Source organism: Lutra lutra, chromosome 6, assembly GCF_902655055.1.
Source record: "Lutra lutra chromosome 6, mLutLut1.2, whole genome shotgun sequence".
Taxonomy (NCBI): domain Eukaryota; kingdom Metazoa; phylum Chordata; class Mammalia; order Carnivora; family Mustelidae; genus Lutra; species Lutra lutra.
In genome coordinates this window covers 35,924,187-35,938,462 of record NC_062283.1, presented here as the reverse complement: position 1 = coordinate 35,938,462, position 14,276 = coordinate 35,924,187, and the positions used below count along the sequence as shown (strand labels likewise).

At 38.0% G+C, this 14,276-nt stretch overlaps 1 protein-coding gene across 1 annotated transcript in view; it reads right to left on the bottom strand.

The window, feature by feature from the left end:
* The window catches only part of LOC125101578 (uncharacterized), a 179,719-nt gene extending 165,698 nt beyond the window's left edge, over window positions 1-14,021 (bottom strand). The window contains exon 1 of the mRNA XM_047731980.1: window positions 13,770-14,021. Within this exon, the coding sequence (XP_047587936.1) occupies window positions 13,770-14,021 (252 nt within the window). The remainder of the gene's footprint in view (window positions 1-13,769) is intronic.
* Window positions 14,022-14,276: the final 255 nt, after the last annotated feature.

The window sequence follows — 14,276 nt, the reverse complement described above, 5'->3', positions numbered from 1 at the left end:
TATATTTAATTTCTTAAGGAATCTCCACACTGTTCTCCAAAGTGGCTGTACCAACTTGCATTCCCACCAACAGTATAAGAGGGTTCCCCTTTTTCCATATCCTCTCCAACACTTGTTGTTTACTGTCTTGTTAATTTCAGCCATTCTAACTGGTGTAAGGTGGTATTTCAATGTGCTTTTGATTTGAATCTCCCTGGTGGCTAGTGATAATGAACATTTTTTTACTTATCTGTTAGCCATTTGTATGTCTTCTTTGGTGAAGTGTCTGTTCATGTCAGCTACCCATTTTTTGACATGATTATCTGTTTTGTGTGTGCTGAATTTGAGGAGTTCTTTATAGATCTTGGATATCAGCCCTTTGTCTGTACTGTCATTTGCAAATTTCTTCTCCCATTCCATGGGTTGCCTCTTTGTTTTGTTGACTGTTCCCTTTGCTGTGCAGAAGCTTTTAAGTTTGATGAAGTCCCCAAAGTTCATTTTCGCTTTTATTTCCTTTGCCTTTGGAGACATATCTTGAAAGAAGGTGCTGTGGCCGATATCGAAGAGGTTACTGCCTATTTTCTCCTCTAGGATTCTGATGGATTCCTGCCTTACATTGAGGTCTTTTATCCATTTCGAGTTTATCTTTGTGTATAGTGTAAGAGAATGGTTGAGTTAATCCAAATAAGTTCTTAGGAGCACCTGGATGGATCAGTTGGTACATGTCTGACTCTTGGTTTCAGCTCAGGCCATGATCTAGGGGCCTGGGATTGAGCCCCTGGTTGGACTTCCCACTCTGTGGGGAGTCTGTTTATCTCTCCTTCCCTCTGTCCCTCCCCTCTGTCAAGCACATGCTCACTCTCAGAAATAAATTTTTAAAATTCCAAAAAAAAAAAAAACGTTCCTAATGGCCAAAGCTGGAATAATTAAAGCAATAAAATAAACAACAACAGTACGGTATTATAATGCAAAGTATAAAATAAATATACATGGGTCCATGCTGATATAAATTATCTTAATAAATAAATGAGAGGTGAGTAAGGCTACATTTCAGAAGAATTCAAATACTATATGTAGATATTATTCCCTGCTTAATACCCCATCCCATTGAGTGTAAATGGACTTAGTGACTCACTTCCAAAGAACACCCAAAGGGAAAAATAGTAACTTTGCAGTAGAGAAGCCTCGAGAAATCTGGCAAACACTATCTTAACCAAGTGAGAAAGGCTAGTATTACCAATATCCTGTTGATGTCATGTTCTCCCTGATTTTACGTGTATATATATTACCTACTCTAATAATAAGAAAAATTAGACAAACCCCAAATGAAATGCATTCTACACAACGCCTAACTAGTACTCTTAAAAAGTGTCAAGATATTAAAAAAAAAAAGGAAGAGTGAGAAATTGTCACAGATTGGCAGAGACTAAGATATCACAACTAAAGGAAATGTGTTATTGGAGACTGAATTATGGACATTAGTGGAAAACTGATGAAGGAATTGCTTAATAGTAATGTACCAATATTAATCTCTTAGTTTGGACAAAATTACCCTGTTAAATAAGATGTCTTAGTTTGTTCAGGCTATTATAATAAGATACCATACATGGGTGACTTACAAACAATAAACATTTATTTCGACCATTCTGGAGGCTAGGAAGCCCAAGATGAAGGTGTCAGCAGACTCTATGACTGGGACATCCTGGTTGGTACACTGTAGTCTCCTTACTGTGTCCTCACCCCTTTTATAAGGACACTAATCTCATTCATGAGGGGGCTCCACCCTTACGCAATAATCAGCTCCCAAAAGGGAGTTTTTGCCACAAAAGTACAAAAGTACATGGAAGAAATTTAAAATCATGATTATTCCCACAATCCAAAGATAACCTTTTCAGTACATTTTGCTATAAATCATTCCAGGCATTTTTTTCTTCTCGACTGTATCTTCTATCTTCTCTACTCTTCTCTTCTCTACTCTAACAACTAATTTGTTGAGTATTTTGTTTTCTCTGTTGTAGGTATTTGTCTTCCTTAAGCCTAAGAAGTTAGCCAAATCATATCTTTTAGGAGATTTTATATTGCAGAAATACCATAAAATGTGACAGAACTTCTACTGGGGAAGCTGAGGTAGGCAGGCTCCCTAAACTAATAAGTGAACCTTGGAAGCCATGGGAGAATATGCCCAGACCAAGGTCAGCATGAACATTAACATGTAGCATAAGACAGAACTTTCTTGTGCCCCTGAAGAGAAAGGAGGGAGAAATAAATGAAATGTGATATGTCTTGTACTATCTGTCAAAATTAATTTATAAAAAAGGTATAATTACAAACTAAGTATAAATTGGTATGCAAATCCTTCAATCTCCCATGCATTTACTTGACAAAGGCTTTTTTTGTGACTGAAGTCCTCCTTCAATTTTTTTCTCTTCTTTTCAGTGAGATATAATTACATATTATGAAATTCCCCATTTTAAGATGTACCACTCAGTGAGTTTTAGCATATTCAAAAGGTTTTGCAACCATCGTCGCCATGTAATTCCAGAATATTTACACCACTACAAACAAACAAACACAACCCTTGTACTTGTTTGCAGTCGTTTCCATGCTCCTCCCAAATCCATTCACTGACACTAATTTACTTTCTGTCTCTGGATTTTCCTTTTCCAGACATTTCATATAAGCAGAATCATAGAACTCATTGTCTTTTGTACTAGGCTTCTTTCACAAAACATTTTTCCAAGTTTCATTTATGTTGTAATATTTATCAGAACTTTTTGATGGTGAAATAATATTCTATTGTATGGGTATATACTATTTTTTAAAATATTTTATTTATTTATTTGACAGAGAGAGACACAGTGAGAGAGGGAACAGAAGCAGGGGGAGTGGGAGAGGAAGAAGCAGGCTTCCTGCTGAGCAGGGAACCTGATGCGGGGGTTCAATCCCAGAGTCCTGGGATCATGACCTGAGCCAAAGGCAGACACTTAATGACTGAGCCACATAGGCACCCCATATACACTATTTTTTATCCATTCATCAGATAGACATTTGGCTTATTTCTACTTTTTGCTAATTTTAAAGAATGCTGTTACATTTGTATACAAGTTTTTGTGTAAAGATATGTTTTCATTTGTCTTGCATAAATAATTAGGGGTACAATTACTGTGTAATATAATAGCTCCATATGTCACTTTTTGAGAAGTGCCAAACTTCTCCGCAGAGCTTGTACCATTTTACATTCCCACTAGCAAAGTATGAGGATTCCAATTTCTCCAAATTCTTACTAGCACCTGTTACCATGCTCTTTATTTTTTATTTTTATTCTTTTAAGTCAAATTCAATCACTTATTTACTTATTTTTATTGAAGTATAATTAACATACAATGTTATATTAGTTTCAGGTGCACAACATATTGATTTAGCAATTCCATACATTACTCAGTGCTCACCACAATAAATGTAGTTACTGTATCCAACAACATTACTACAAACTATTGACTATATTCCCTATCTGTACTTTTCATTTCTTTGAATTATTTATTTTCTAACTGGAAGTTTGTAGCTCTTAATCCCTTCATCTATTTCATACCTCCCCTCTGGCAATCACCAATTTGTTCTCTCTATTTGAGTGTTTTTTTGTTTGTTTGTTTTTTTCTTTGTTTATTTGTTTCAGTTTTTATATTCCTCATATAAGTGAAATCATATGGTATTTATGTATTTATTATTAAGTTAGAAGAGCTCTTTACATATTCTGGTTGCTAGGTCTTTATCAGATAAATGATTTGCTTATATTTCTCCCAGTCTGTAAGTTGTCTTTTCACTCTTTTGATGATTTTTTTAAAACACAAAATTTAAATCTCTCTTAAGTCCAATTTATCTACTTTTTCTTTGGTTCCTTATGTATTGATGTTACATCTAAGGAACCATTACCTAACCCAACATCATGAAAATTTATGTCTATAATTTCTTATATGAGTTTTATGGTTGTAGTTCTTATACTTAGGTCATTTTAAATCTACTTTTTAATCCAAAAAGTATATTATATCGTATGGTAAAAATAGAGGTACAAAAAACTTTTCTTGCATGCTGATATCCAGTTTTCTCAGCACCATGTGTCTTTGATAGATAGCACTCTTCTTTAACTGGCAACTTCTCAAAAATAAATTGACCGTAAATGTATGGTTGATACCTGATTCTCAGTTCCATTCTGTTATTCTATATACATGTCCTTATCTGAGTACCACAGAATCTTGACCTATATAGCTTTGAAGGAAGTTTTAAAATCAGGAGTGTGAATCCTCCAATTTTGTTTTTCCTTTTCAAGATTTTTTGGTGATGTTTGGACCCTTGCAATTCCATATGAATTTTAGGATCAACTTACCCTAGGAAATGATCCCTTCTCTCCTATCTTTTTGAATTGTTTGTGCAGGATTGATGTTAATTATTTTTTCTTTTTTAAGATTTTTAAAAAGATTTTTTGTATATTTATTTGACACAGAGAGAGAGAGAGAGCACAGGCAGGGGGAGCAAGAGGGAGAGGGAGAAGCAGGGAGCCTAATGTGGGGCTCAATCTCAAGACCCTGGGATCATGACCTGAGCCAAAGACAGATACTTAACTGACTGAGCTACTCAAGTCCCTTTTAAGATTTTATTTATTTATTTGAGAGAGAGTGAAAGAGCAGTAGTGGGGGGAGGGGCAGAGGGACTAGCTGACTCCCCACTGAGTGCAGAGTCCAAAGTGGGGTTAGATATCAGGGCCATGAAATCATTGCCTGAGCCAAAGACAGATGCTTAACTGACTGAGCCACCCAGATACCCTGGTGTTGATTCTTTAAATGTAGAATTCTTCAGTGAAACCACCCTGTACTGAGATTTTTTACTACTAAATCAATATGTTTACATGTTATAGTTCAAGAAAGATATACTATTTTTTTTTACTTAGTTTTGAGAGTTTGTGTCTTTCAGGGATTTTGTTTAATCTGTTACCTAATTGGTTAGCATATAATTGTTCATAATATTTTCTTATAATCTTTTGATTTTTTTTTCTCTTTTTTTTAATTTTTTATTTTTTCAGCATAACAGTATTCATTATTTTTGCAACACACCCAGTGCTCCATGCAATCCGTGCCCTCTACAATACCCACCACCTGATGCCCCCAACCTCCCAACCCCACCCCTTCAAAATTCTCAGATCGTTTTTCAGAGTCCATAGTCTCTCATGGTTCACCTGCCCTTCCAATTTCCCTCAATTCCCTTCTCCTCTCCATCTCCCCTTGTCCTCCATGCTATTTGTTATGCTCCACAAATAAGTGAAACCATATGATAATTGACTCTCTCTGCTTGACTTATTTCACTCAGCATAATCTCTTCCAGTCCCGTCCATGTTGCTACAAAACTTGGGTATTCATCCTTTCTTTCTTTTTTTTTTTTTTTTTACAGCTTTATAAACATATATTTTTATCCCCTGGGGTACAGGTCTGCGAATCGCCAGGTTTACACACTTCACAACACTCACCATAGCACATACCCTCCCCGATATCCATAACGCCACCCCCTCTCCCAACCCCTCCCCCCATCAACCCTCAGTTTGTTTTGTGAGATTAAGAGTCACTTATGGTTTGTCTCCCTCCCAATCCCATCTTGTTTCATTTACTCTTCTCCTACCCCCTCAACCCCCCATGTTGCAGCTCCTCTCCCTCATATCAGGGAGATCATATGATAGTTGTCTTTCTCCGATTGACTTATTTCGCTAAGCATGATACCCTCTAGTTCCATCCACGTCGTCGCAAATGGCAAGATTTCATTTCTTTTGATGGCTGCATAGTATTCCATTGTGTATATATACCACATCTTCTTTATCCATTCGTCTGTAGATGGACATCTAGGTTCTTTCCATAGTTTGGCTATTGTAGACATTGCTGCTATAAACATTCTGGTGCACGTGCCCCTTCGGATCACTATGTTTGTATCTTTAGGGTAAATACCCAGCAGTGCAATTGCAGGGTCATAGGGTAGTTCTATTTTCAACATTTTGAGGAACCTCCATGCTGTTTTCCAGAGTGGTTGCACCAGCTTGCATTCCCACCAACAGTGTAGGAGGGTTCCCCTTTCTCCGCATCCTTGCCAGCATCTGTCATTTCCTGACTTGTTAATTTTAGCCATTCTGACTGGTGTGAGGTGATATCTCATGGTGGTTTTGATTTGTATTTCCCTGATGCTGAGTGATATGGAGCACTTTTTCATGTGTCTGTTGGCCATCTGGATGTCTTCTTTGCAGAAATGTCTGTTCATGTCCTCTGCCCATTTCTTGATTGGATTATTTGTTCTTTGGGTGTTGAGTTTGCTAAGTTCTTTATAGATTTTGGACACTAGCCCTTTATCTGATATGTCATTTGCAAATATCTTCTCCCATTCTGTCAGTTGTCTTTTGGTTTTGTTCACTGTTTCCTTTGCTGTGCAAAAGCTTTTGATCTTGATAAAATCCCAATAGTTCATTTTTGCCCTTGCTTCCCTTGCCTTTGGTGATGTTCCTAGGAAGATGTTGCTGCGGCTGACGTCGAAGAGGTTGCTGCCTGTGTTCTCCTCGAGGATTTTGATGGATTCCTTTCTCACATTGAGATCCTTCATCCATTTTGAGTCTATTTTCGTGTGTGGTGTAAGGAAATGATCCAATTTCATTTTTCTGCATGTGGCTGTCCAATTTTCCCAACACCATTTATTGAAGAGGCTGTCTTTGTTCCATTGGACATTCTTTCCTGCTTTGTCGAAGATGAGTTGACCATAGAGTTGAGGGTCCATTTCTGGGCTCTCTATTCTGTTCCATTGATCTATGTGTCTGTTTTTGTGCCAGTACCATGCTGTCTTGATGATGACAGCTTTGTAATAGAGCTTGAAGTCCGGAATTGTGATGCCACCAACTTTGGCTTTCTTTTTCAATATTCCTTTGGCTATTCGAGGTCTTTTCTGGTTCCATATAAATTTTAGGATTATTTGTTCCATTTCTTTGAAAAAAATGGATGGTACTTTGATAGGGATTGCATTAAATGTGTAGATTGCTTTAGGTAGCATAGACATTTTCACAATATTTATTCTTCCAATCCAGGAGCATGGAACATTTTTCCATTTCTTTGTGTCTTCCTCAATTTCTTTCATGAGTACTTTATAGTTTTCTGTGTATAGATTCTTAGTCTCTTTGGTTAGGTTTATTCCTAGGTATCTTATAGTTTTGGGTGCAATTGTAAATGGGATGGACTCCTTCATTTCTCTTTCTTCTGTCTTGTTGTTGGTGTAGAGAAATGCAACTGATTTCTGTGCATTGATTTTATATCCTGACACTTGACTGAATTCCTGTACAAGTTCTAGCAGTTTTGGAGTGGAGTCTTTTGGGTTTTCCACATAGAGTATCATATCATCTGCGAAGAGTGATAGTTTGACTTCTTCTTTGCCGATTTGGATGCCTTTAATTTCCTTTTGTTGTCTGATTGCTGAGGCTAGGACTTCTAGTACTATGTTGAATAGCAGTGGTGATAACGGACATCCCTGCCGTGTTCCTGACCTTAGCGGAAAAGCTTTCAGTTTTTCTCCATTGAGAATGATATTTGCGGTGGGTTTTTCATAGATGGCTTTGATAATATTGAGGTATGTGCCGTCTATCCCGACACTTTGAAGAGTTTTGATCAGGAAGGGATGCTGTACTTTGTCAAATGCTTTTTCAGCATCTATGGAGAGTATCATATGGTTCTTGTTCTTTCTTTTATTAATGTGTTGTATCACATTGATTGATTTGCGGATGTTGAACCAGCCTTGCAGCCCTGGAATAAATCCCACTTGGTCGTGGTGAATAATCCTTTTAACGTACTGTTGAATCCTATTGGCTAGTATTTTGGCGAGAATTTTTGCATCTGTGTTCATCAAGGATATTGGTCTGTAGTTCTCTTTTTTGTTGGGATCCTTGTCTGGTTTTGGGATCAAGGTGATGCTGGCCTCATAAAATGAGTGTGAAAGTTTTCCTTCCATTTCTATTTTTTGGAACAGTTTCAGGAGAATAGGAATTAGTTCTTCTTTAAATGTTTGGTAGAATTCCCCCGGGAAGCCGTCTGGCCCTGGGCTTTTGTTTGTTTGGAGATTTTTGATGACTGTTTCAATCTCCTTACTTGTTATGGGTCTGTTCAGGCTTTCTATTTCTTCCTGGTTCAGTTGTGGTAGTTTATATGTCTCTAGGAATGCATCCATTTCTTCCAGATTGTCAAATTTGTTGGCGTAGAGTTGCTCATAGTATGTTCTTATAATTGTCTGTATTTCTTTGGTGTTCGTTGTGATCTCTCCTCTTTCATTCATGATTTTATTTATTTGGGTCCTCTCTCTTTTCTTTTTGATAAGTCTGGCCAGGGGTTTATCAATCTTATTAATTCTTTCAAAGAACCAGCTCCTAGTTTCGTTGATTTGTTCTATTGTTTTTTTGGTTTCTATTTCATTGATTTCTGCTCTGATCTTTATGATTTCTCTTCTCCTGCTGGGTTTAGGGTTTCTTTCTTGTTCTTTCTCCAGCTCCTTTAGGTGTAGGGTTAGGTTGTGTACCTGAGACCTTTCTTGTTTCTTGAGAAAGGCTTGTACCGCTATATATTTTCCTCTCAGGACTGCCTTTGTTGTGTCCCACAGATTCTGAACTGTTGTGTTTTCATTATCATTTGTTTCCATAATTTTTTTCAATTCTTCTTTGATTTCCTGGTTGACCCATTCATTCTTTAGAAGGATGCTGTTTAGTCTCCATGTATTTGGGTTCTTTCCAAATTTCCTCTTGTGATTGAGTTCTAGCTTTAGAGCATTGTGGTCTGAAAATATGCAGGGAATGATCCCAATCTTTTGATACTGGTTGAGACTTGATTTAGGACCAAGAATGTGATCTATTCTGGTGAATGTTCCATGTGCACTAGAGAAGAATGTGTATTCTGTTGCTTTGGGATGAAATGTTCTGAATATATCTGTGATGTCCATCTGGTCCAGTGTGTCATTTAAGGCCTTGATTTCCTTGTTGATCTTTTGCTTGGATGATCTGTCCATTTCAGTGAGGGGAGTGTTAAAATCCCCTACTATTATTGTATTCTTGTCGATGTGTTTCTTTGATTTTGTTATTAATTGGTTTATATATTTGGCTGCTCCCACGTTAGGGGCATAGATATTTAAAATTGTTAGATCTTCTTGTTGGACAGTTCCTTTGAGTATGATATAGTGTCCCTCCTCATCTCTTATTATAATCTTTGGCTTAAAATCTAATTGATCTTATATAAGGATTGCGACTCCTGCTTTCTTCTGATGTCCATTAGCATGGTAAATTCTTTTCCACCCCCTCACTTTAAACCTGGAGGTGTCTTCGGGTGTAAGATGAGTTTCTTGTAGGCAACATATAGATGGTTTTTGTTTTTTTATCCATTCTGATACCCTGTGTCTTTTGATTGGGGCATTTAGCCCATTAACATTCAGGGTAAGTATTGAGAGATATGAATTTAGTGCCATTGTATTGCCTGTAAGGTGACTGTTATTGTATATTGTCTCTGTTTCTTTCTGATCTACTACTTTGAGGGTCTCTCTTTGCTTAGAGGACCCCTTTCAATATTTCCTGTAGAGCTGGTTTGGTATTTGCAAATTCTTTCAGTTTTTGTTTGTCCTGGAAGCTTTTAATCTCTCCATCTATTTTCAATGATAGCCTAGCTGGATATAGTATTCTTGGCTGCATGTTTTTCTCATTTAGTACTCTGAATATATCATGCCAGCTCTTTCTGGCCTGCCAGGTCTCTGTGGATAAGTCTGCTGCCAATCTAATATTTTTACCATTGTACGTTACAGACTTCTTTTCCCGGGCTGCTTTCAGGATCTTTTCTTTGTCACTAAGACTTGTCAATTTTACTATTAGGTGACGGGGTGTAGACCTATTCTTATTGATTTTGGGGGGGGTTCTCTGAACCTCCTGGATTTTGATGCTTGTTCCCTTTGCCATATTGGGGAAATTCTCTCCAATAATTCTCTCCAATATACCTTCTGCTCCCCTCTCTGTTTCCTCTTCTTCTGGAATCCCAATTATTCTAATGTTGTTTCGTCTTATGGTGTCACTTATCTCTCGAATTCTCCCCTCGTGGTCCAGTAGCTGTTTGTCCCTCTTTTGCTCAGCTTCTTTATTCTCTGTCATTTGGTCTTCTATATCGCTAATTCTTTCTTCTGCCTCATTTATCCTAGCAGTGAGAGCCTCCATTTTTGATTGCACCTCATTAATAGCTTTTTTGATTTCAACTTGGTTAGATTTTAGTTCTTTTATTTCTCCAGAAAGGGCTTTTATATCTCCCGAGAGGGTTGCTTTAATATCTTCCATGCCTTTTTCAAGCCCGGCTAGAACCTTGAGAATCATCATTCTGAACTCTATATCTGACATATTACCAATGTCTGTATTGATTAGGTCCCTAGCCTTTGGTATTGCCTCTTGTTCTTTTTTTTGTTGTGAATTTTTCCGCCTTGTCATTTTGTCCAGATAAGAGTTTATGAAGGAGCAAGTAAAATACTAAAAGGGTGGCAACAACCCCAGGAAAATATGCTTTAGCCAAATCAGAAGAGATCCTGAATTGTGAGGGGGGAGAAAGGGGATAAAAAGGGGTTCAGAAAGAAAGAAAAAAAAAAAACTATTAAAAAAAGAAAGCCGATAAAGAAAAAATATAAAAAGAGGAAAATATATATATATATTAGATAAACTATTTAAAAAACGTTAAAAAAAGAAAACGGTAAAAGTTAAAAAAAATTTAGCAGAAGAAGAGAAAAAGAAAAAAAAAATTGAAAAAGAAAAAAAAATTAAATTAACTGCAGGCTAAAAAATCATGGGGAGAAAGCCATGAGTTCAGTGCTTTGCTTTCTTCTCCTCTGGAATTCCGCCGTTCTCCTTGGTAGGTGAACTTGGTCCTGGCTGGGTTTCCCGTAGATCTTCTGGGGGAGGGGCCCGTTGTAGTGATTCTCAAGCGTCTTTGCCCCAGGTGGAGTTGCACCGCCCTTACCCGGGGCCGCGCTGAGTCATCCGCTCGGGTTCGCTTTCGGGAGCTTTTGTTCCCTGAGCGCTTTCCGTAGAGTCCGGAGGACGGGAATGAAGATGGCGGCCTCCCGGTCTCCGGCCCGGAGGAGCCGAGAGCCCGGGGCCCCACTCCTCAGTGCGCCCTCAGAGAACAGCGCCAAATGACTCCCATCACCCTGGCCTCCGGCCGCGCTTCGAGCTGACCGAGCCTGCGACCGGTTCAAGGCAACCCTGAGCTGAGAGTCACTCCTCGGCTCTGTCTCTGCAGCCGGCTTCCCCGTTCTAATACCGGTAAGCTCTGCGACACTCAGACACCCCCGATCCTTCTGCGACCCTGCGGGACCTGAGGCCGCGCTGACCCGGCCTGGGCTTCACCCCAGTTAAGCCTCTGGAGCGATGTCCCTCAGCGGAACAGACTTTTAAAAGTCCTGATTTTGCTCCGTTGCTCTGCCGCTCGCCGGGAGCCGGCCCCTCCCCCCGCAGTCTATCTTCCCGTCGCTTTGGATTCACTTCTCCGCCAGTCCTACCTTGCAGAAAGTGGTTGATTTTCTGTTTCTGGAATTGCTGTTCTTCTTCTCTTCAATCTCCCGTTGGATTTGTAGGTGTTTGCAATCTTTAGATAAGCTATTTAGCTGATCTCCCGCTACCCGAAGTAGTCTCAGCCTGCTACTTCTCCGCCATCTTGACTCTCCTGATTTTCTTTTTTAAGATTTTATTTATTTATTTATTTATTTATTTATTTATTTATTTGACAGACAGAGATCACAGGTAGGCAGAGAGGCAGGCAGAGAGAGGAAGGGAAGCAGGCTCCCTGCTGAGCAGAAAGCCCTATGTGGGGCTTGATCCCAGGACCCTGGGATCATGACCTGAGCTAAAGGCAGAGGCCTTAACCCACTGAGCCACCCAGGCACCCCAGATCAGTTATAATATCCTCTCTTGCACTGCTGATTTTATTTATGTTTTTACTTATTTTTATGTTTTATTTTTTTGCAGTCCTGATTTTAATAAATTGGGTTTCTTTCTTTCTTTCTTTCTTTCTCTCTTTCTTTCTTTCTTTCCTCTCCTATTCTCCTTATTCTAGATTTAGTTTGATTGTCCAATTTCTTAAGAAGGAAGATCAGGTAATTAATTTCATATCTAGTTTTCTTTATTGTAAATACCTGCATCCAAAAATTCCTTTTTGCTATTGTTAAATCCCATAGTTTTTGCATGTTTTTTTTTTCATTTTCATTTATCTCAAAAAAATTTCTAATTCCCCTTGTGATTTTTTAATTTAATCCATTGGTTATACAGGAATGCATTGTTTAATTTCTACATATTTGTGAATTTCCAAAATATCCTTCTGTTATCAATTTTGAACTTCAGTCCACTATAGTTGGGGAACATACATTATAAGATTTCTATACTATGAGTTTGTTTGTTTGTTTGCTTGTTTTTGAGGCTTTTTTGTGACCTTGAGCTATGGGCTATACTGCAGAATGTTCCATATGCACTTGAGAAGAATATATAGTCAGTTGTTCTTCAGTAGAGGGTCCTATAGATATCCATTAGGTCTAGTTGGTTTATAGTATTAGTCAAGTCTTCTATTTCCCTGCTTATTATCTTTCTCATTGTTATATCCATTTTTAATGGGGTATAATAATAATAATCCACTATTGTTGATGTATCTCTATTTCTGTTTAATTCTGTCAGCTTTTCTTTCACATATTTCAGAGTTCTACTGTTAGATACATGCATATGTATAATTGTTATGCCTTCCTGGTGGAACAGTCTTTCATTATAAAATGTTTTTCTTTGTTTTTGGTAACAATTTTTGTTCTAAAATCTATTTTGTTTGATATGAAGATAGACCACTGAGGGCACCTGGGTGGCTTAGTGGGTTAAGCCTCTGCCTTCGGCTCAGGTCATGATCTCAGGGTCCTGGGACTGAGTCCTGCATCGGGCTCTCTGCTCAGTGGAGAGCCTGCTTCCCCCTCTCTCTCCGCCTGCCTCTCTGCCTAATTGTGATCTCTCTCTGTCAAATAAATAAATAAAATCTTAAAAAAAAAAAAAGACCACTGAGCTCTCTCTTTTGGTTACCAACTGCATGCTATATCTGTTCCATTCTCTTTCTTTCAACTTATTTGTGTCTTTGAAGCTAAACTGCTTCAAAACTTTTGTATAAAGCATATCCTTGGATTATGTGGATTGTTTTTTGTTTGTTTGTTTGTTTTGTTTTATCAATTCTGCCAATCTCTGTTTTTTAATTAAAGTGTTTAATACATTTTCTTTAACTAAATTACTGACAAGGAAGGATTTATCTATTGTTTTGTTATTTATTTTCTGTATTTTTTTGTCTTTTTGTTTCTCCTTTCCTCTCCTATTCTTTTGTGTTAAAAGAGCAATTTTCTTATTTATCATTTTATTTCTCTTCTTGTTCTTCAACTATGTATTTTTAGTTGTTTTCTTAGTCGTTACTCTGGGAATTATCATCAGCATCTTAATTTATAGCAATCTACTTCAGGTTAACGCTAACTTGATTTCAATTGCATACAAAAACTTCAGTTTTATATGTCTCTGTTCCTCATCTGTTGCAAGCTATCTGGTCAAATCTGCTGTTGAGCTTCTCTAGTGATTTCAGTTTTTCATTTCAGCTATTGGACTTTTCAACTCAGTGAGAAAGGGAAAGGAAGAAGAAAATGAAGTGGATGGTTCCTCATCCTGTCCCTCCCCACAATGGCCTCACTTCATCAGTAAGACCTACCTTATCATCTGGCACATTCAGGGCTACTAAAACACCTACATAACGAAGTGTTATGCAAAGCTGCAGAGAGCCAGTTCTCCATACTTGGTCATCGATGATCAGCTCACCACCTAACCACACTGGGCAACCACTACAGAAAGACACTATGCTCTGCTTTGCTGGAAGGAAACAAAAAGATCCACAGGTCTCCTGTCCTCGCATGACAGCATTCCCTTCAGAGGCGCTATTAGAAGTGTTGATGGCAGTGGGCATGTTTCCCAAGTTGTTAGCACATAGGTAGCCTGAGTCAAAGAACATAAATACACTATTTCCTGAGCACTGTGAGACAGCCTTGGAGACTCCCAGATATACCCAGGGAGACTTTGAATTAATGTGGAGGTTCAGCAATTTTGTATGTTAAATATTAAATATGAATGTGACCTCATATATTTTCACAGACTCCCCCACCTTCTAAATATACTTCATTTTTTAGAGTAATTATAGGTTCACTAAAAAAATGGACATATA